This window comes from Macaca nemestrina, chromosome 7, assembly GCF_043159975.1.
Source record: "Macaca nemestrina isolate mMacNem1 chromosome 7, mMacNem.hap1, whole genome shotgun sequence".
In the NCBI taxonomy this organism is placed as follows: Eukaryota; Metazoa; Chordata; class Mammalia; order Primates; family Cercopithecidae; genus Macaca; species Macaca nemestrina.
Genome location: NC_092131.1, coordinates 48052732 through 48076475, shown reverse-complemented (window position 1 = coordinate 48076475; position 23744 = coordinate 48052732). Strand labels below are relative to the sequence as shown.

Below are 23744 nucleotides of genomic sequence, written 5' to 3'. Positions count from 1 at the left end.
GTATATACAACCAAGGAACCACGTGAAATCATCTAGGGTGAGTGTTCATGGAAACAAGAGGAAGGCCAAAGGCTGATCCCTGGGCAGTTCAACATCTAAAAGTCTATCTGAGAAGACCCAGCAAAGAAAACTATGAAAGAGCAGCCAATAAGAGGAAGGCGTGTGTAGTTTCCCTGAAGCTAAGAAAGAACATGTTTCAGAAAGTGAGGATTGCTCAACCAACGTGTCTTCCAGGCAGAACAAATGTGCAATAAATGAATAAACAGAGCCACTATATGATTATAGTATCTTTAGCAAAAAAACACAAAATATGAGCCATAGCTTTTATCATATGTAATCTTCTGTTCTTAAACATTTTAAGGAAAATCTGTTATTCTCTTCATGTATATTCTGTATGCCCACATAGGTTTAATTTCTGCTATGAATTAATTCTGTCACGTTTTTGTGCCTGGGACTTCAGAACATATGGTATTACAGGAGTAAAAGTAAAACGCATCATTAAAGTTAACAACCGTATTCTGAGATTAAAATTCGAAGAGAAATTTCAAAAGTTTTTGGAGAATGAAGATATGCATGATTCAGAGTAAGAAGTTGAATTCTTTATGGAACAACTTTAAAAAGTTTGACCGTATTTGTAAAATTTCTATTTTAAAAGTTACAGCATTAAAAATACACATATACCTTGTTAGTAAATGTTTCCTTTTTATGCATTTCCCATGGCTAGGATGACCTCATAATTTATCCACATAGAGCCTGTTTTTGAGGTTGAAGGCAGGGGAGCTATTAATAATAACACTAGAACATTGCATGTAAATGAGAAATATCCCTGGCAGGACATATGGTTATCTTATCTACGGCTAAGCTTTTGTGAAATCAATCCTCAAACTTCTTCTGTTTCACTTATTCTTAAGGAGCTACCGAAGGATGCTGGAATGCCTTTTTTATGTTTTTGATCCTGAAGTTACAGTGAAGAAAAAGCATCTTCTACAAATACTTGAAAAAGGATTCAAAGAGAGTGAAACAAGCAAGGTAGCATAGAATGTCATTTAGAATAATGCTTTCTTCCTAGCAAGTGGAGCTCTGCCACTGGTTAAGCATGATTCCCAATCCTTTTATCCATATTTATAGTAAACTTCTACTGCTGTTTCACAAAAAGCTTAGTGTTATTATGGAAAGTATAGCATCTTTCCTCTTCGGATTATACCAAAGTAAGTCTATCAATTACTACTGTCTGACCCTACTTAATCCTTCTAGGCATCTTATTTTTATGTTATGATCCTTTTGTTGATGGTTTTGAAATCTGCTTTTTAAATTGGCTATACATATTTAATCTGTTGTAAACTCTCCAGAGTCTTCACCTTGAAACAATTCAGTCACTTAACTCCACTGTACTTTGTAGCTATTGTCCTGTTTTCACTTTCTTTTTACTGCTACCATTTCTTTATTCTCTACTTCACTATTCCCCATCTTGCTGCTGATCTTGCTTTATCATTGGTAACTTCTGATGCCCCAAGTACCCAACCAATCTTTCTCAGACCTCTACCGTCTTCACGAGGCAGCTGTAGCACACTGGTGTAGAGCAGCGCTTCCCAGTTCTTTTCACATCATGACACACATAAAATGATAATATTGCTGCGTTTGGATCCTGATTTCACTCCTCAGCAGCTATGTGACTTCACCTCTCTGTTCATCTGTTTCTTCCTATCTGTAAAATGAAGATAATAATAATATCTATTTTGCAGAGTTGTTACGATTTAGTGAGATAATGCATTAAAAAGTTCTTGGATATTTGTACACCAGTGTTCATGACATCACTATTCAAATAGCCAAAAAACTAGAAACAATGCAAATATGCATCAACAGATGCATGGATAAACAAAAGTGGAATATACATACAATGGAATGCTATTCAGTCATAAAAAGAAATGAAATTCTGAAACATCCTACAACACGGAAGAACCTTGGAAACATTATGCTAGTGAAATAATAAGCCAGACGAAAATGGAAAAATATTGTAAGATTCCATGTATGTGGAGTACCTAGAATAGGCAAATTCAAAGACAGAAAGTAGAATAGAGGTTACCAGAAGCTCTGGGAGAGGAGGGGGTAGGGAGTTACTGTTTAATGGGTACAGAGTTTCAGTTTGGAATAATGAAAAAGTTCTGGAAATGGATGGTGCTGATGGTTGCACAACAATGTGAATGTACCTAATGCTACTGAATTGTATGCTTGAAAATGGCTAAAATGGGACATTCTATCTTGTGTGTATTTTGCCACAATAAAAAAAATCACCCCCCAAAAAAGCATTCCATACACTCAATGGGGAATGGGTTGGTGGGAGTAGAAGCAGATGACAAGGCACTATGTGGGGGAGTTATTGCAGCAGCTCAGGCCGTAGAGGTTGGTACTCTGCTGCAGGGTGGTGGTGAGAGTGCTCTCATTGTACTTTATGGAGAAGTAAGAAGGAGGTGAGGAATTCAGGGTTTTACAAGGCAGAGTGAATTGCTCACATTCAGTCCAGAGAACTATGAACCATTATCAGGAGAGGGTGAGGGAAGGATGAGGCTAACACTTCTGTGTTTTCCACCTACCAGCCCCTCTGCTGAGTACGTTATCTTCTGCATCTCCTAAAAGAATGAACCATCTCCTTTAATTCTCCCACAGCTCTCTGTGCTGCTCTGTCCAAAAGAGTAGCCACCACCCACATGTAACTATTAAGCATTTGAAATGTGGCTAGTCCAAATTCAGTATACTGAAAGTTTAAAACAAGCACTGTTTTTAAAGACTGAGTATGGAAAAAAAACACTATAATTTTTATATTGAATACATGTTGACTTGATAGTATTTTGGACATATTAGATTAAATAAGATAATAAGATTTACCAAAAAAAATCTCTTGGACCAATGCCTGGCACCAAGAAAGTTTTTGATATTTTATTTTGAAAGTTTTAAATATTTTTATTTTTGAATTTTTATCATTGTCTGAAACATTTGACACTATTGATTGCCTTCTCCTTTTTGAAACTCTCCTTTGGCATCCATGATATTATACTATTGTTATCCTCCTATTTTTCTGATTCTTATTTGCTTCCTTTTTGTTCCCCATTTTGCCTCTAAACATGAGAATAACACAGGTTAAAGTCTCCTGATCTTCCCTTTTTTCTTCACACACCGTCAATTACTGTCATTGTTAAGATCCTAGAAATGGGAGAAACATCAGCGTGTAGCATGTAAAAGATGAGATGAGCTACATTTCTGTGCTATGATGTGTACATAATGGGTCAGGATAAATATTTATGTTCTGCATTGTTTAAGAGATGGGCTCTGATTTAAAAGACAGCTTTGTAAGCAGTTTAGAAGAGAGGTTTGGCTAAGGTTGGCAGTATCTACAGGCAGACGGCTGGCTGTAGTAGGGAAGAAGAAACTATTTGACTAACAAACATATCTAAGGTTAAGTCCACTTTCTAGTTGGAAGAGGAAGGAGCTCTTTCTGTCACTTCAGGATGAAGTGTTCAGTAGTAAGGGTGGGAGAGTATGTGAGTAAATCTGCTCACATAGCTTGATTTCATTCCCTATCAAATTGTTTGTAATCAAGGACTTGGTCAATAAACGCAAAGACTATCACATATTCCCTTATGGTTTCTCTAAAGTGTACATCTTCAGTTAGGCTATCTCTTCCTCTCTGCTGTGACACCTACAGCTGCCATTCCTGCATGGTTAATATACTTTATTCTCTTATACAGTGTGTCTAAAACCAGCCTTTTAAAACTGTAAATTCAGGGTTACATGTGTAGGTTTGTTATTTAGATAAACTTGTGTCATGGGGGTATGTTGTACAGATTATTTTGTCACCCAGGTATTAAGCCTAGTACCCATTAGTTATTTTTCCGGCTCCTCTCCTTCCTCCTACCCTCCTCCCTCCAGTAGACCCCAATATCTGTTGTTCCTCTTTCTGTGTTCATGTGTTCTCATCATTTAGCTCCCACTTATTAGTGAGAAAATTTAGTATTTTGGGTTTTTGTTCCTGTATGAGTTTGCTAAGGACAATGGCTTCCAGCTCAGGACAATGGCTTCCAGCTCCATCCATGTTCCTAGAAAGGCTGCATAGTATTCCATGGTGTATATGTATCACATTTTATTTATCCAGTCTGAGCATGTAGGTTGATTCCATGTCTTTGCTATTGTGAATAGTTTGCAATGAACATATGTATGCATGTGTCTTTACGACAGAACGATTTATATTCCTTTAGGTATATACCCAGTAATGGGATTGCTGGGTCAAATGGTAGTTCTGTTTTTAGGTCTCTGAGGAATCATCACACTGTTCTTCACAATGGTTGAACCAATTTACACTTCCACCAAAAATGTATAAGCATTCCTTTTTCTCCACAGCCTTGCCAGCCTCTGTTATTTTTTGACTTTTTAATAATAGCCATTCTGACTGAATTAGATGGTGTCTCATTGTGGTTTTGATTTGCATTTCTCTAATGATCAGTGAGGATGAGCTTTTTTTGTTATGCTTATTGAACACATGTATGTCTTCTTTTGCAAAGTGTCTGTTCATATCCTTTGCCCACTTTTTAATGGGGTGATTTTATCTTTTGTAAATGTGTTTAATTTCCTTATAGATCTGGATATTAGACCTTTGTTGGATGCACAGTTTACAAAAATTTTCTCCCATTATGTAGATTGTCTGTTTACTCTGTTGTTTCTTTTGCTATGCAGAAGTTCTTAAGTTTAATTAGATCCCATTTGTCAATTTTTGCTTTTGTTGCAATTGCTTTCGATGTCTTCCTCATGTAGTCTTCGCCCATTTCTGTGTCCAGAATGGTATTGTCTAGGTTGTGTGAGGGTTTTTACAGTTCCAGATTTTACATTTAAGTCCTTACATTTAATTCCATCTTGAGCTGATTTTTCATATATGGTGTAAGAAAGGGACCCAGATTCAATCTTCTGCATATGGCTAGCCAGTTATCCCAGCACCATTTATTGAATAGGGGTTCCTGTCCCTATTGCTTGTTTTTGTCAGCTTTGTTGAAAATGAAATGGTTGTAGGTGTGCTCCCTTATTTCCAGGCTTCCTATTCTGTTCCGTTGGTCTATGTGTCTGTTTTTGTGCCAGTACCATGCTGTTTTCTTACTGTAGAACTGTAGGGTAGTTTGAAGTTGGATGGTGTGATGCCTCTAGCATTGATCTTTTCGCTTAGGATTGGCTTGGCTATTTGGGCTCTCTTTTGGTTCCAACTGAGTTGTAAAATAGTTTTTTCTAGTTCTGTGAAGAATGTCACTGGTAGTTTGATAGGAATAGCATTGACTCTATAAATTGCTTTGGGCAGTATGGCCATTTTAACAATATTGATTCTTCCTGTCCACGAGCATGGAATGTTTTTCCATTTGTTTGTGTCATCTCTAATTTTAAAACCAGCCTTTAATCTTTTTCCCATAGCAGCTCTCTCCTGGTCTTCTTTCCTAATTTCTATAACAATACTGTCATTTCCTTCACTGAACATGCTCAAAGTCTTGGAATTATGTTCAACCCCTCCCTTTTCCATTATCCCCACATCTAATAATTTTCCAGTGGTTCTTCACTTCTCTCCCTAATCCCATTGTCTGCCACCACTTTCAACCCTTAGAACTTTCCTTCTAATCTTTGCCATTGTTTCCTAATAGGCAACATTGCCCTTGGTCATGCCCCCTAGTTCTTCCATTTTTCATAGTACAAACAAATTAATCTTTCTTAAAACATGATTTTCATAGTGCACATTGCACTGTGTCCATGATGAGAAACTTTCAGTAGCTTCCCATTACATATAATGATGATGTCCACATTCCTCTGCCTGGCATTGAAGGCCTCTGACAACCCTCACAATCTGGCTTCAACCTATCTCCCTATTACCAAATATGCCAAGTGCCCCTAATGAATTATGTAGTCTACTTGTGATTCTCCTAAGTACAGCTCATACCTCCCTTTGATGAAATGCTGTTTTCTATTTTTTCCTTGTAACAGACTTACTGATCATTGCAGTCCCAGCTCAAGGGCTTCTTCCTTTGTGTGACTTTTCCTGAATTTTCAAACAGTAGGTGCCCTTTTACCTAGTTTGCAGGTTAACCCAAAAAGTCAGTTAAAATGGAGAACTGTAAACAAATAATTTACTTAACAAATCCTTTAATATAACTTAAAACATAAATTTACATTCATGTGTCAATCTTCTATGTAGGGCCAAAGGCTTTGACTATGAAATTGGAACTCTTACTAGTCTTTCTTGTATCAGCCATAACCATGTTTCATATTAGTTTTGGTTTCCTTAAAGTTGAGCATGCCCTTAAAGATTCTTGCAAAGTAACTCGAATGTAAGAATCCTTTTAGTTTGTCTGATTCCCCCTACTACCCCAAACTTTTGCATTTGCTTTGTCTACACATGCCTTGCCAGAAGTTTTTAATGATTATCTTCTATTGAATTTTACTCATTTTTCCAAAATTGTTCAAAGAAACAACTCCTCTTCTATTTTATAGCTTTAAATAATATATGTAATTTCATAACAACTACAACTGGCATAAGCAAGTCTGGGAACAAAATTAACTGACTCTTGGTAAGCATACAACACAGCTGGATACAGTAGAAGTACATCCGTGTTTTTAAAAGTTCCATTTTATCCCTGAATGGCCATCATACTATGAGTTATATAGACAACAGAAAATACTGGTTAATCCTGCAAACTGGTTAAGTGTTAGTTAAGTGGTGATCAACTGAGAATTTTTATTGTAACACATTTGTTTTATTTAAGTATAATCATTTGTGTGCATTTTTCTACCAGTTTGTAAGCGCAGGATCTGTATTTATAGAGTAGATTCTTAGTAGAAATCTAGTGAAGGAATGGATGTTAGATAGATGGATAGCAATCACACCTATTTGCATACCTTCATATGTTTTCCTCCTCTTAAAATATAATTTCATTTTAAATTTCTGATTATTTGAATTATGTCCAATCTTCAAAGCCTACCCATGATTTCATTACCTCTATAAACTCCTTCCTAATCCCTTCAGTTAGAAAGTATATCTTATTTGACACATCTTGTGATGCCTTGTATTTTTTTAATTATCGTGTATAGTTTCTATCTTTGCCTTTCTTAACTGAGGACCAAGACTATACTGTAACCTTACAATGTCATGCACATGGGTTATATCAAATGGATATTTAGTGGTGTTCATTGAAAGTCTAAGAAGGTTACTTACTGGGGTGTGGAATTTGTGGTCAGATAAGCCCTATTAGAGTATAGTCATCCATCAGTATCTCCGGGGGATTGGTTCCAGGACTCATGCAGATACCAAAATCTGCAAATACACAAGTTCATTATATAAAATGGTGCAGTATTTGCATATAACCTACACATATCCTCCTGTGTACTCTAAAACTCCTCTAGACTACTTATAATGCAATGAGAATACTATTTAAATAGTTGTTATACTGCATTGTTTACTATTTGTATTATTTTGTACTGCATTTTTTTCCTAAATATTTTCAGTCCATGGTTGATTGAATCCTCAGATATGGGAACTGTGGACATGGAGGGCTGACTGTATTTATTTTTTAAGAATTTCTTTGGATTGCAGATTTCAATTAAAAAATAGTAATTTGGCATTTACAGATAAGACATAATTCTAAGTAAGTTAAACAAATAGTAATTTCAAACCTTTGAGATTGTGACAAGGACAAATAGACCTGAGTTCAAATCATGACTTTGCCAATTACTAGTTCTGTCCTTGGAGAGATCGTATAATCACTTTTAGCTCTAGTTTTCTCACTACTAAAATCTAAAAATAGAGATTTTTGGTTATTAGAGCTGTTTTCACGGCAAGCAGGTAATGTGAACATTACTGATAGAATACTTTCAAGAAATAAAGTTAGTCACAATACAAACTAGGACTTCCGTGGCTTAGCACATGAAAAGTGTTTTGTTTCTGGAAAACAATGTAGATTATTAGACCAAAAAATTATAGTATAAATAAGAATCTTCACTGATATAATACCTCATTCCATTAGATTTTCTTTTTGGAGTTAGCAAGATTACTAGTGGAGTACTCACTGAAAGCTATTGCTCTTGCTTCACATAGTGTTGTCAGTCTTGACTGTGGCTGCTTTTCCAGGAACAATTTTTGTTCTGCATCACCTTTTATTAACCTATTTGCATATGAATTTAAGATATATAAATGGCTTTGCCAAATGAAGTTGCACATGAAGGTTATCTATTTCTTTTCAGTGAGTCTGGCCTGCAGATTTCTTTGCCCAGACACATAAACATAAAATAATAAACCCTCTGTATTGAAGTTGAAGTATTGTCAATTTTATAAAAATACTCAGACTTTGTTTTTTCTTTGCAGTTGCCTCTCAAAAAAGAAGCCGTCATTCTTTCTAACAGTTTAAGTATAAGTGAGTGTCCCAGAATTGAATTTTTACAGCAAAAGCACAAAGATGAGAAGAAAAACTCTCTTAAGCATGAGCTCTTCAGACATGGTAAATACAAATATGCCATGTTTCTGAACTTTTAAGTTCTAAGTCTTCAAATTCATTAATTATCTTCATATCATTTATGATACTTGGTTTTATCAACCAAGGAGATGTTCTTCAAACCATTTTATTTCATATTTACCAGTGTAGTAATACATGACTTTCTCATCATTAATTTAGCCACACTTTTAACAGATACTTACTGAGTGATTATTATGTCAGCATTAAGAGGAACATTTGTTACTCAGATATTTAATTCAACTTTTCAAGGACATTTTTCACAGTCTGCTTTTGTTCATTATGTTGTCTCGCAAAAACTCAGCATATATATTATATTACATATATAATATACATATTATATAACATATATATGTAGTGCATATATAAAAAATATATTACATATATGCTATATATATTATATATATATATGCGCACTACACAAACACACACCAAATTCACAGAAAAAAGAATTTGGCCCATATATGTGATAATTATATAATAATTATATAAAGTACTTCGGAAGGTAGGCCTGATTTGTCCTGAATCATCATAATGTAAGATGATAAGAAAACCTGGGTTTAGGTTAAAATTAGCTAAAGACAAATTGGAAAGTGTATGGATTGCTTTATAACTTGTAAGACAAATTTTTGATAACTTACTCATAGTTACTCGTACTTCATTTGCAGCTTGAATATGTAGAAATATAAGTACACAAACCAATTTATAGGACACTTCTGGGAAAGATTCCCTGGTCCCACGGATTGGGTAAAAAGACTACAGCTTATCATGTCCTTCTTGCCTCACCCTCTTCCACTGCACATTCTTTAGTTCCACAAGTATTTATTGAATGCTTATTGTGTGTTAGGCACCGGAAGGGATACAGTCTATGCAAACTAGACAGTTTCATCTTTATGGTGCTTATAAATATTAATAATCACAAATATAAAATCATAGTATCATATAGGAGCTATAAACATATAGTATTAATGCATAGTACCAAAGAATGTGTAATATGGACAATAGATCAGGTCAGGGAGTAAGGAACACCTATTCTTTAGTCTCAACCATCCAACCTACTAAAGCAGGGTCTCCAACCCCTGGCCTCCGACTGGTTGCAGTTTGTGGCCTATTAGGAACCTGGCCACACAGCAGGAGGTGAGCAGGGGGCAAGTGAGCAAAGCTTCATCTTTATTTACAGCCACTCCCCATCATTTGCATTACCGCATGAGCTCCACCTCCTGTCACATCAGTGACAGCATTAGATTCTTATAGGGGCGCAAACCCTATTGTGAACTGCACATGCGAGGGATCTGGGTTGTGTGCTCCTTATGAGAACCTAATGCCTGATAATATGTCACTTGTCTCCCATCACCCCCAGACGGGACCATCTAGATGCAGGAAAACAAGCTCAGGGCTCCCACTGATTCTACATTATGGTGAGTTGTATAATTATTTCATTATATGTTACAATGTAATAATAATAGAAATAAAGTACACAATAAATATAATACACTTGAATCATCCTGAAACCATCCTCCCATCCCCAGTCTCCGGGAAAATTGTCTTCCATGAAACCAGTCCCTGGTGCCAAAAAGGTTGGAGACCACGGTACTAAAGAAATTGTGTTAACTTAATTCTATAAGAATGACATTCTAGGTTCCAGAATGCTAAGGTGAATCATTCTGAACTAAACTATATGTGTTTTGCAGTTTTTTTATTCAGTTAATAATAATTATAAAATTAAGCAGGTTATTTAGTCTAGAAAGAACTCCTTAACTCCTTACTTGAAAAAAACCTTTCGTTCTTTATCATTCTTCTCCATTTTCATATTAAGAATACCTCATAATGTTCTGCTAGATCCTTCTGGAATGTTTTCCAAAACAATTAGGTTCTCCTAGTTTGCATTTTATATCTTGTACATAGTAAAAGCAAACAAAATTTATTTGAATGTTTTATGTATTATGATTATAAATTATGTTTTTAGATTCTTGACTTTAGGATTTAATGAATCCCAAGGATCCTTAAGAATCTAAAGGGAAACGAAATGTTTATTCATTAAGTAGACATATATCGAGTGTCTCCTACCATCTAGGCTATGTGCTAGGTGCTACTGAACCTTTACCCAGTTAACAACAACAACAATTTATTTTTAACTACTTAAAAAACCTTGCTAAATTAATGTGTTCTTTCCTCCTCCCTCTTCTGTAAAGTTTGCTTGATATAATCACACAACACCTCTTTTATAATCATTTCATTTATTCAATAAATATTTGTTGAGCATCTATTTTGGATCGAGCAATGTGCTATGCGCTATACAGTAGCAAACAAGAGAGCCAGCATCTCTGTGTTTACAGAACATACATACAGTTTAGTCTTTAAGCCAATAAAGAAGGTTATGTTGGAAAATTATTAAAGTTAATTATTCTTAAGAATTGCTTCTTTTTTTCATATTTAGGCATCCTCCTCATTACAAAAGTTTTCCTTGGCCAGAGTGCTCAGGCCCATGAAAAAGAATCCATCAGTCAATCCAACTACCCAATGGTTAATTCAGTGTTCATTCCTCGGAAATATTTACTAAGTATGTCTGTCATAAAGATTAATGTGGTTTCATTTCTCTGAATGAAAAATGTTTGTGTTTAATACGGATACTCACAGTTTTATTTCTACTTAACAAAGTTTGCAGAATTTTCTACAAAAATCTGTTACTAGCCACTAATAATTTTTATGTTTCCTACCTTAAAGACATTTATGTATGGGTGTGGGTAGATAATCTGGCAAATTTTAATGTAATTATCTATTTGTGTGTGTGTGTGTGTGTGTGTGTGTGTGTGTGTGTGTGTTCATTTTCAAAGAATTAAAAAACCACCCAACTTTTAACAAGAGTTTTAGAGAAATACGTTTGTCAAAATTACATGGCCACACATGGAATAGAAAAGTGAAAAAGTATGAAAAGGAAAAGGATATGAATAAAATTAAGCACTACTAGTCTATGTAGTAAAAGGATGACTAGTAAGTATTTATATAACTAAAAAGCTAGAGTGGAAAAGATGAAAGAAAAAATCCTCAATAATATAACTGTTGCAACTTATTGACTTTGTTATTTATTAAAAATGAAAGAAAAAATCTTCAGTAACATAACTGTTGCAACTTATTGAGTTTGTTATTTATTAATCTATGTAAGAATGAAAAAGTATCTTTCAATTTGAGGCAATGTGTTTGCTTTGCTTGTTTTTGTTTTTACTCTAGATTCTGTCATGGGACAAAGAAACTGTGATTGCAGTGTTCGGCAGTGCAAGTGGTTTGTCTTTGATCATGACCTTGTTTTGCCAGAATACGTTGTTGAATTTGAGTATATTACAATGGTATGAATTGTTACATATTTTTAAAGACTAGAATTCCTTAAATGGGAACAGAGTGGTAATTTGAAGTCAAATAATGCTATGTCAAGTTTATATTATGTGCCTGTGTGTATAATTGCTATTTTGTGAATAACTTAATTTTCAAAACAAGTCATTGTGACAACTAATATTTTTTAGGCAAATAATCAAATGATTAATATATGGCTGTACTCTCACTGGAAAAGATTGAGTCTACTTTGAATATTCAAAATACATTGAAACTACATTGAAGAATAAACATGAACATTTTGCCCTCACTTTAACCTCACTGCCTGCCATTCTCCTTCACCAGGGAATGCACTGTTAACAGTTTTATGGGTTTGCTTTCAATCCTTTTTCTATGCATTTGCATATATAATAACAGATACCATTTGACATAGTAGAAATAAGGTCTAAGTATTCTGTGATTTTTTTGCCTTTAACAGTATGTTTTGAACATATTTCCACTGTAGTACATATAGATGGGTATTTCATTATTTTGGTGGCTGTATATTATTCAGTAATACTAATTTATTTAACTAGTCCCCTGTTGATAGATTGTGTCCATATTTATTATTTAAAATAATATTTCAGTGAACATCATTGTGGATGTATCTTTATACAAATATGGAAGTTTCTCTACAGGATAGATTTGTAAAACTTGGAGAGTCAAAGGATATATGCATCTTAAATTTTGTTAGATTTTGCCAAATTCTCTCCACAAAGACTTGACTGTTTTACAAATTTCCAAGTGTGTTTGACAGTGCATGCCCCATTACATTTGCCAACACAAGATATTATCAGTCTCTTTTGGCCAGTATGGCAGGCAAAAAACAAGATATTTTATTCTGTCATATGCTTAAAGTTATTTAGAGTTGTATGAACCAACTGTTATATATTTTGACCATTTTCTATTAAAGTCTGTCTTTCTTGTATTCATTGGGAAAATCCTTACATACATTCTAGATATTAGTACTTTATCTTAGCCCAGGCATGGTGGCTAACACCTATAATCCCAGGAGTTCAAGGTGAGAGGATTACTTGAGCCCAGGAGTTTGAGACCAGCCTGGGCAACATAGTGAGACCTTGTCTCTACAAAAAAATTTAAAAATTAAAAAAATTAAAAATCATTTATCTTATATATGTTGCAAATATTTTCTGTCACTTGCCTTTTAATTTTAATTGTAAGAAAAAACTCGTCATTTTAATTTGTAATTCACAAGTTAATTTTTAAGAGGTCAGCTCTCTCAATCTTATCCTGTATGGATTCTGAATTTTATGTCTTATTTCAAAAAGCCTGTAATAAATATTCTTTATTTTCTTACAATACTTACATAACTTGTTTTAAAGCCTTTAACTTTTTAAATCCATCTAGAAATTGTTTTATGGTGTGTGAGGTAGAAAAGTGGTCAATTTTTTAAATGAATAAATACTTATTTAGGCATTACCTTTTCTGCTCTATTTTGAAATACAATCTTTATTATTAAAATTATTTGCATACATTAGGAATCTGTCTATATGAATCTATTCTGTTCCATCGAGCTCTTTCATCTAATTTTGTATCACTATCATATTTGTTTTGGTTATTACAAACTTCATATATCTTGATATGTGATAAGGAAAATCCCCTTCCTCTGTCCCCACTCATCTTTTTAAACTGTTTTTGACTATTCTTAAACAGTATCTTTTTCCAAATAAAATTTAGAACAGCTTGTCAAGCTCTATTTTAAAATCCTATTAAAATATGATTGAAATTATATTGAATTTAAAACTTAATTTGGTGTGAACTGACTACTTTGCAGTATTGGACTTCTTGTTCTAGGAACATGATAGTCTATCTACTCCATTTACTCAGGTCCTGTCTTATAGTTTTCTTTATATAGGTCTCCAACATTTCTTGTTAAGTTTAGTTCTGGGCATTTATATATTATACTGCTATAATGAGTAGGATTATATTAGTCAAGTATGCCTTTAGCAAAAGATACAGAAACCCAGACAAACAGTAAGCAGATAGAAGTTCATTTAACTCACATAACAAGTCAAGAGATGGGCAATACCTGGCAGTTGTGACCATTCAATGATGTCAGCAAAGACCTATCATCCTCCTCCTGCTTGCCACTTTATGAGCTCTTTTGATGTGATGATTCAATTCTTTCTTCTCTTCTGGAAAGCTTGCTTCTCTTAGTTCCTTGGTTATTTCTTCTCTTCCGTTCTCTATTAGGCCCTCTGGAACACCCCTATTAGTTAAATATTGGATGTTCCAAATTGATCCTTCATGCCTTTTAATTTTTTCTCTTCTATTTTATACTCTATTGTAAAATTATTTGTTTTGAAATATTTTCTCAATCTTAGCTTCAACATTGCTAATTTGATCTGCTACCATATCCACTTGTTTCTCAGGGTATTTACTAAATTTTTATTTCAATAATTGTTTTTATTTTAGCTTCGAAGTGTATGTCCTTTTCTTTTCCATAGCAGCTTATTCTTTTATCACAGATACTTTATTGTCCTAGATTTTTAAAAATTCTCTGATGAAGTATTTTCGTTTCTTCTAGAACCAGTTCTGTTTGTTTATGTGGCTCTTGCTCATTCATCCACAATTCTTACCATAATTACTGAATTACCTGATAATTAAGGTAACTAATTGCTCTTTGTTCAAGTTTCTCTGGATCTGATTTTAAAAGTGTTTATCTCCTGCATATTCTTTAGCCAGAGGTTACATTTCTGATCCTATTTACCTGTCAATTCAGTCCTTTCTGATTTATGTGTCACAATTTCTAGACCTTTGTAGGTACCCTCTTCACTGTTATGAAATATTTTAAAATTATCTTTTGCCAGTTTTAAGAAATTTTCAGTGGGTGGGAATAGATACACCATGCGTAGCCTACAATTTTAATCTGTTCTCATAGATGTCCTAATGTGATTCTGATAATCACAGATATGACTGTATAACTAAAAATGTCAACTCATCTTTTCTACATAGCCTGTTTGTTTTTCAAAATGATAAATACAGCAACTGATTTTGCAATATTTTTAATACATTTTTTAGGTCAAGTCACCCTCTTTATTTTCTGTATTCAACAATGTTATTCTAGAAGAAAGCAAAAAAACCCCAGAAGGATCAGTATTTTCTAAGGATTTGAAATTTGATGATGAAGTTATAAAAATGGAGCCCAGAATCAAGGCCCGACCAAAACTGATTAGTTTGGATGATAAAACAATACTTTCCCTTGCAAAAACTAGCGTTTACAGTCATATTGTGGTGAGTATTGTGAGGAATACAGCTTTGAAACAGAAATCTTGAATTTGGAATCAGAATCTAGTATGTGAAGTCAAAAGATACTAAACTGCCTGTCTGATGATGCCAGGTACAATGCTACCTAAAGTGCCCATTTCTCTTTTTCTACATGGATTAAAACAGTGCTCTCTAGTAGTAATATAATGTGAACCGCCTATGTAATTTTTACCTCTCTAGTGGCTGTTTTTAAAAGTATTTTTAAAAAGTAAAATTAATTTTAATAATACATTTTATTTAACTGAAATGTCTTAGTTTGTTTTCTATTTCTAAAACAAAATACCACAGAGTGAGTAATTTATAAAGAAAATAAGTTTTTTTAGCTCATCGTTCTGGAGGCTAGGACATCCAAGAGCATGGTGCCTGCATCTGGTGAGGGCCTCTTGCAGTGTCATAAAATGGCAGTGGGCATCACATGGCAATAAGGCAAGAGCAACAGATCCAGATAGAGCTGGTTTTATAACAAATTTACTCCCAAGATAATAGACCCACTCCTCTGAAAGTGACATTGATCCATTCATGAAGGCAGAAGGATTAAGTTTCCAACACATGAACTTTTGGGGGACACATTCAAACTATAGCACTTGCATATCTAAAATATTAGCATGTTGACATGGAACCAGTATGAATATTCATTAATGAGGTAATTTCATCCTAACTCTTAATTCTGAAGTATATTTACACTCTGAGCACATTAAGACTAGTCACATTTCAAGTGCTCAATAGCCATTTGAGGTGGCCTTCCAATTAGCAAGGGATTTTATTCCTGAATAACCAGTCAGCTCTCTTTAATAAGATAAAGGCAGATAAGTTTTTAATAAGCTTCTAGAATTAATCAACATAGAATATGGGATCTTTACAAAATTAATCAACAGAAATCAGGTTACTTATTAAAGTGACTTACTTTATGCTGAGACAATTCTATTGAGATATTAGGCCTACTTCCATGTCTGACTTTTAGATGTGTTCATTTCAGATCTGCTGCTACCACTCTATCCAAACTACTACAATTTCTGACCTAGACTATTACCCCAGCCTTCCAACCAGACTCTCTGTACTCTACTATTGCAATATTGCACAACTCCAGAAGGCAAAATTCACATTATATTCTCTTTAGTGTACCCTTTGAGTGCCATTCATTATATAACTGAATAGAACTCAATACAAGATAAGGGGAGTAGGATGCCTCTAGAGTTATGCAACAGAGGCCCTGTCCTGTGTCTGTAAATGTGCAGTATAATAAGAGCAATCTTCTGGCTGACAGTCCTGAGAAATTGTTATTTCTGCACTATAATATCTAGATTTACTATTTTAGTAAGAAATTAGTTTACCTGCATCAAAAACATCAATTTAGTGGAGGAAATAGATATGTGAACACATGTGGGAAGCTCAGGGTTACTGGGAGAGATTTATAGAAAGAGGTGAGCTTTGAGTGGATTTCTGAAGGACATGAGAAATTTAGTTGTTTACATCTTCCAGACAGATAAAATATTCTTACCTGTAGAAACATGGTTTTGAAAGATCCAGATGTCTTCAGGGAACACTGAAAAATTTAGTATGCCAAGAATATAGTGTTACAGTGGTGGAGGGTAAAGATGTAGGTTGGAATTCAAGAAAGACACTTGAAGCCAGGGCTGGAAGAGTATGAGGTTGTAGCCAAATTAGGATGGATTTTGGAAACCAAATTTTAAAGTTTAGATTCTTCTGTTTAAGGAACAGACTCTCTTTAAAGACCCTAACTTTGATAGCTTATGAATGGAATTAACTGAAATCAGACTGGTGGTATAGAAATTCAGTAGAAAACTATTGCACTATCCAAAAGAAAAATCCATTCATTTCTTCTCTGGATAACCAGAAAACCAGCTGCACCATTATATCACCACTACCACTGCCTAAGTCTGCTAAGGCACTGATAGTGGTGATGTAATGGTGTGGCCTGTTTGAGAAACAGCTCTACAGTCAAATGTATAAAGAAAAGAGGGAAATGGGGTGATCAGCAGTATGTTAGATAGTGAAGCTCTGTATCAGACACATAGGGAAGATAAATTCAGTTGTGGACAGGTTAAATGTAAGGGTTCTGTAGAATATATCATGGATGATACCCATATGTAACTTGTAAAATCACTAGTCTGCATAAATTGGCCTTTAACAATTTTAGCTAATTTTGACAGCTATTAGAAATTTAATTGTTTCTCCCTTCTAGGAATTTTGTTATGTCCACAATATAAGGCATAATGGTGGTGGTGAATGAAGATAGCTGGGAGATAGATACTCGATACTGTAGTCAGTTGCATTAATACATTTTCTTGTACCCTTGTTTATTCTGTGAGCTATATATGAATACAGTCTTCACGTGATATCACTCATAATGGTATAAAGACAGAAAACCATATAGGCATCAGGATCTCTCCTTTAGTATAAATGTATAATAACATTTGTTTTTATATAGCCTAGAATGAAATGGACAAGAAAAGTCTGGGCCAAATTCTGATGTAGGTGTTGTCTTAAACAATCTCCCACCTCCTCCTTTGACCTTCTGTCCTCCTACTTCAACACCCTCAGCCTTTCTTCTTTGGTTTGGTGCCCTCATACATTTTCCTGCCATCTCTCTTCCATAAGGTATCCTACCTGATACCCCAAATTTTTATGGTCTCCATTGTTCACTGGTTAGCCTGAGAAATAGATCTACCCTAATAAATATCTTAACACATATATTTATTTTCTAAAAAGAATTTCATGTCAATTGCTGATAAACTTAGACCAAGTGAGAAATCATATTAATCAAGAACCACGTCTAGTGATACTATTACAAACTATCTTTTTACATGATAGATTTTTTCCTTTTTGACAGTTTCTTAATGTTATTTAAAATAACATATATTTTGTAGTATACTGACTCAAATAATTGTTCTAAACATTTTAGATATCCACACTTCAGTTTGATGTAGAACGTAACCTGTATTATTTTTTAATGTATATTTTATTTTACTTCAGAGTCTGAATCTACATGGAAACAGCTTGAGTAAATTGAGAGATCTCTCCAAGTTAACAGGACTTCGAAAACTAAATATTAGCTTTAATGAATTTACCTGTTTAGATGATGTATACCACTTGGTAAGAACTGTTCCTTTGAATCTAAAAAAGTGAAACTCATAGAGGCAGAAAGTAGAATGGTGGTTATCAGGGTCTAAGGGCTAGGGGAAATGGGGAGATATTGGTCAAAGGGTATAAACTTTTAGTTATAAATTAGACAAGTTCTAGGTATCTAATGCACAGCAAGGGTGGTGATGGATGTGTTAATTTGATTACGGTAATCATTACACAGCTATATAAAATCATTACATTATACACCTTGAACATCTGCCAATTTTTTTTTTCATTATTATACTTTAAGTTCTAGGGTACATGTGCACAATGTGCAGGTTTGTTACATATGTATACATGTGCCATGTTGGTGTGTTGCACCCATTAACTGGTCATTTACATTAGGTATATCTCCTAATGCTATCCCTCCCCCCACCCCCTCCCCACAATAGGCCCTGGTGTGTGATGTTCCCCTTCCTGTGTCCAAGTGATCTCATTGTTCAATTCCCACCTATGAGTGAGAACATGCGGTGTTTGGTTTTCTGTTCTTGTGACAGTTTGCTGAGAATGATGGTTTCCAGCTGCATCCATGTCCCTACAAAGGACACGAACTCATACTTTTTTTATGGCTGCATAGTATTCCATGATGTATATGTGCCACATTTTCTTAATCCAGTCTGTCACTGATGGACATTTGGGTTGATTCCAAGCCTTTGCTATTGTGAATAGTGCTGCAATAAAGATACGTGTGCATGTGTCTTTATAGCAGCATGATTTATAATCCTTTGGGTATATCCCCAGTAATGGGATGGCTGGGTCAAATGGTATTTCTAGTTCTAGATCCTTGAGGAATCGCCACACTGTTTTCCACAATGGTTGAACTAGTTTACAGTCCTACCAACAGTGTAAAAGTGTTCCTATTTCTCCACATCCTCTCCAGCACCTGTTGTTTCCTGATTTTTTAATGATTGACATTCTAACTGGTGTGAGATGGTATCTCATTGTGGTTTTGATTTGCATTTCTCTGATGGTGAGTGATGATGAGCATTTTTTCATGTGTCTGTTGGCTGTATGAATGTCTTCCTTTGAGAAGTGTCTGTTCATATCCTTTGCCCACTTTTTGACAGGGTTGTTTTTTTTTTTTTCTTGTAAATTTGTTTGAGTTCTTTGTAGGTTCTAGATATTAGCCCTTTGTCAGATGAGTAGATTGCAAAAATTTTCTCCCATTCTGTAGGTTGCCTGTTAACTCTGATGGTAGTTTCTTTTGCTGTGCAGAAGCTCTTTAGTTTAATTAGATCCCATTTGTCAATTTTGACTTTTGCTGCCATTGCTTTTAGTGTTTTAGACATGAAGTCTTTGCCCATGCCTATGTCCTGAATAGTATTACCTAGGTTTTCTTCTAGGGTTTTTATGGTTTTAGGTCTAACGTTTAAGTCTCTTATCCATCTTGAATTAATTTTTGTATAAGGAGTAAGGAAAGGATCCAGTTTCAGCTTTCTCCTTATGGCTAGCCAATTTTCCCAGCACCATTTATTAAGTAGGGAATACTTTCCCCATTTCTTGTTTTTGTCAGGTTTGTCAAAGATCAGATGGCTGTAGATGTGTGGTATTATTTCCGGGGGCTCTATTCTGTTCCATTGGTCTATATGTGTGTTTTGGTACCAGTACCATGCTGTTTTGGTTACTGTAGCCTTGTAGTATAGTTTGAATTCAGGTAGCGTGATGCCTCCAGCTTTGTTCTTTTGGCTTACAATTGTCTTGGCAATGTGGGTTCTTTTTTGGTTCCATATGCACTTTAAAGTAGTTTTTTCCAATTCTGTGAAGAAAGTCATTGGTAGCTTGATGGGGATGGCATTGAATCTATAAATTACCTTGGGCAGTATGGCCATTTTCACAATATTGATTCTTCCTATCCATGAGCATGGAATGTTCTTCCATTTGTTTGTGTCCTCTTTCATTTCGTTGAGTAGTGGTTTGTAGTTCTCCTTGAAGAAGTCCTTCACATCCCTTGTAAGTTGGATTCCTAGGTATTTTATTCTCTTTGAAGCAATATTGAAGGAGAGTTCACTCATGATTTGGCTCTCTGTTTGTCTGTTATTGTTGTATAGGAAAGCTTGTGATTTTTACACATTGATTTTGTATCCTGAGACTTTGCTGAAGTTGCTTATCAGCTTAAGGAGATTTTCAGCTGAGACGATGGGGTTTTCTAAATATACAATCATGTCATCTGCAAACAGGGACTTCCTCTTTTCCTAACTGAATACCCTTTATTTCTTTCTCTTGCCTGATTGCCCTGGCCAGCACTTCCAACACTATGTTGAATAGGAGTGGTGAGAGAGGGCATCCCTGTCTTGTGCCAGTTTTCAAAGGGAATGCTTCCAGTTTTTGCCCATTCAGTATGATATTGGCTGTGGGTTTGTCATAAATAGCTCTTATTATTTTGAGATATGTCCCATCAATACCTAGTTTATTGACAGTTTTTAGCATGAAGGGCTGTTGAATTTTGTCAAAGGCCTTTTCTGCATCTATTGAGATACTCATGTGGTTTTTGTCTTTGGTTCTGTTTATATGCTGGATTATGTTTATTGATTGGCGTATATTGAACCAGCCTTGCATCCCAGGGATGAAGCCCACTTGATCGTGGTGGAGAAGCTTTTTGAAGTGCTGCTGGATTCGCTTTGCCAGTATTTTATTGAGGATTTTTGCATCGATGTTCATCAGGGATATTGGTCTAAAATTCTCTTTTTTTTGTTGTGTCCCTGCCAGGCTTTTGTATCAGGATGATGTTGGCCTCATGCAATGAGTTAAGGAGGATTCCCTCTTTTTCTATTGACTGGAGTAGTTTCAGAAGGAATGGTACCAGCTCCTCCTTGTACCTCTGGTAGAATTTTCCTGTGAATTCGTCTAGTCCTGGACCTTTTTTGTTTGGTAGGCTATTAATTATTGCCTCAGTTTCAAAGCCTGTTATTGGTCTATTCAGGGATTCAACTTCTTCCTGGTTTAGTCTTGGGATAGTGTAAGTGTCCAGGAAATTACCCATTTCTTCTAGGTTTTCTAGTTTATTTGCATAGAGGTGTGTATAGTATTCTCTGATGGTAGTTTGTATTTCTGTGGGATTGGTGGTGATATCCCCTTTATCATTTTTTATTGTGTCTATTTGATTCTTCTCTCTTTTCTTCTTTATTAGTCTTGCTAGCAGTCTATAAATTTTGTTGATATTTTCAAAAAACCAGCTCCTGGATTCACTGATTTTTTGGAGGGTTTTTTGTGTCTCTATCTTCTTCAGTTCTGCTCTGATCTTAGTTATTTCTTGCCTTCTGCTAGCTTTTGAATGTGTTTGCTCTTGCTTCTCTAGTTCTTTTAATTGTGATGTTAGGGTGTCAATTTTAGATCTTTCCTGCTTTCTCTTGTGGGCATTTAATGCTATAAATTTCCCTCTACACACTGCTTTAAATGTGTCCCAGAGATTCTGGTATGTTGTATCTTTGTTCTCATTGGTTTCAAAGAACATTTTTATTTCTGCCTTCATTTCGTTATGTACCCAGTAGTCATTCAGGAGCAGGTTGTTCAGTTTCCATGTAGTTGAGCGGTTTTGATTGAGTTTCTTAGTCCTGAGTTCTAGTTTGATTGCACTGTGGTCTGAGAGAGAGTTTGTTATAAATTCTGTTCTTTACATTTGCTGAGGAGTGCTTTACTTCCAACTATGTGGTCAATTTTGGAATAAGTGCGACGTGGTGCTGAGAAGAATGTATATTCTGTTGATTTGGGGTGGAAAGTTCTGTAGATGTCTATTAGGTCATCTGCCTGGTGCAGAGTTGAGTTCAATTCCTGGATATCCTTGTTAACTTTCTGTCTCGTTGATCTGTCTAATGTTGACAGTGGGGTGTTAAAGTCTCCCATTATTATTGTATGGGAGTCTAAGTCTCTTTGTAAGTCTGTAAGGACTTGCTTTATGAATCTGGGTGCTCCTGTATTGGGTGCATATATATTTCAGACAGTTAGCTCTTCCTGATGAATTGATCCCTTTACCATTATGTAATGGCCTTCTTTGTCTCTTTTGATCTTTGATGGTTTAAAGTCTGTTTTATCAGAGACTGGGATTGCAACCCCTGCTTTTTTTTTGTTGTTGTTTTCCATTTGCTTGGTAGATCTTCTTCCATCCCTTTATTTTGAGCCTATGTGTGTCTCTGCATGTTAGATGGGTCTCCTGAATACAGCAAGCTATGGGTCTTGACTCTTTATCCAATTTGCCAGTCTGTGTCTTTTAATTGGACTATTAATCTATTTACATTTAAGGTTAATATTGTTATGTGTGAACTTGATGCTGTCATCATGATATTAGCTCGTTCTTTTGCTCGTTAGTTGATGCAGTTTCTTCCTAGCATCGGTGGTCTTTACATTTTGGCGTGTTTTTGCAATGGCTGGTACCAGTTGTTCCTTTCCATGTTTAGTGCTTCCTTCAGGATCTCTTGTAGGGCAGGCCTGGTGGTGACAAAATCTCTAAGCATATCCTTGGCTGTAAAGGATTTTATTTCTCCTTCATTTATGAAGCTTCGTTTGGCTGGATATGAAATTCTGGGTTGAAAATTATTTTCTTTAAGAATGTTGACTATTGGCCCCCACTCTCTTCTGGCTTGGAGGGTTTCTGCCGAGAGATCTGCTGTTAGTCTGATGGGCTTCCCTTTTTGGGTAACCCTACCTTTCTCTCTGGCTGCCCTTAACATTTTTTCCTTCATTTCAGCTTTGGTGAATCTGACAATTATGTGTCTTGGAGTTGCTCTTCTCGAGGAGTATCTTTGTGGCGTTCTCTGTATTTCCTGAATTTGAATGTTGGCCTGCCTTACTATGTTGGGGAAGTTCTCCTGGATGATATCCTGCAGAGTGTTTTCCAACTTGGTTCCATTTTCCCCGTCACTTTCAGGCACACCAATCAGATGTAGATTTGGTCTTTTCACATAATCCCATATTTCTTGGAGGCTTTGTTCATTTCTTTTTACTCTTTTTTCTGTACACTTCTCTTCTCGCTTCATTTCATTCATTTGATCTTCAGTCACTGATACTCTTTCTTCCAGTAGATCAAGTTAGTTACTGAAGCTTGTGCATTTGTCATGTAGTTCTCGTGTCATGGTTTTCATCGTTTTCATCTCTATCAGTTCTTTTATGGTCTTCTCCACATTGATTATTCCAGTTATCCATTCATCCATTCTTTTTTCAAGGTTTTTAGTTTCTTCGCGCTGCTTATGTAGTTCCTTCTTTAGCTCTGAGAAGTTTGATTGACTGAAGCCTTCTTCTCTCAACTCATCAAAGTCATTTTCCATCCAGCTTTGTTCCATTGCTGGCGATGAGCTGCGTTCCTTTGGAGGAGGAGATGCGCTCTGATTTTTTGAATTTCCAGCTTTTCTGCACTGCTTTTTCCCCATCTTTGTGGTTTTATCTGCCTTTGGTCTTTGATGATGGTGACGTACTGATGGGGTTTTGGTG

The 23744-nt window shown here is 35.3% G+C and overlaps 1 protein-coding gene across 18 annotated transcripts in view; it reads left to right on the top strand.

The window, feature by feature from the left end:
- Positions 1-23744, top strand: part of LOC105473644 (leucine rich repeat containing 9) — a 171071-nt gene that overhangs the window by 40981 nt on the left and 106346 nt on the right. For 16 of the 18 annotated variants that reach the window (XR_982371.2, XR_011625828.1, XM_071100077.1 and 13 more), the window contains 7 exons: positions 407-583; positions 912-1029; positions 8381-8513; positions 10963-11085; positions 11754-11869; positions 14934-15146; positions 18174-18293. Coding sequence is in view for 16 of the 18 variants with exons in the window: in XM_071100077.1 (XP_070956178.1) it covers positions 407-583; positions 912-1029; positions 8381-8513; positions 10963-11085; positions 11754-11869; positions 14934-15146; positions 18174-18293 (1000 nt within the window). In the remaining 2 variants the exon portion in view is untranslated. The remainder of the gene's footprint in view (positions 1-406; positions 584-911; positions 1030-8380; positions 8514-10962; positions 11086-11753; positions 11870-14933; positions 15147-18173; positions 18294-23744) is intronic. The other 2 variants (XM_071100081.1, XM_071100083.1) reach the window with 2 other exon arrangements.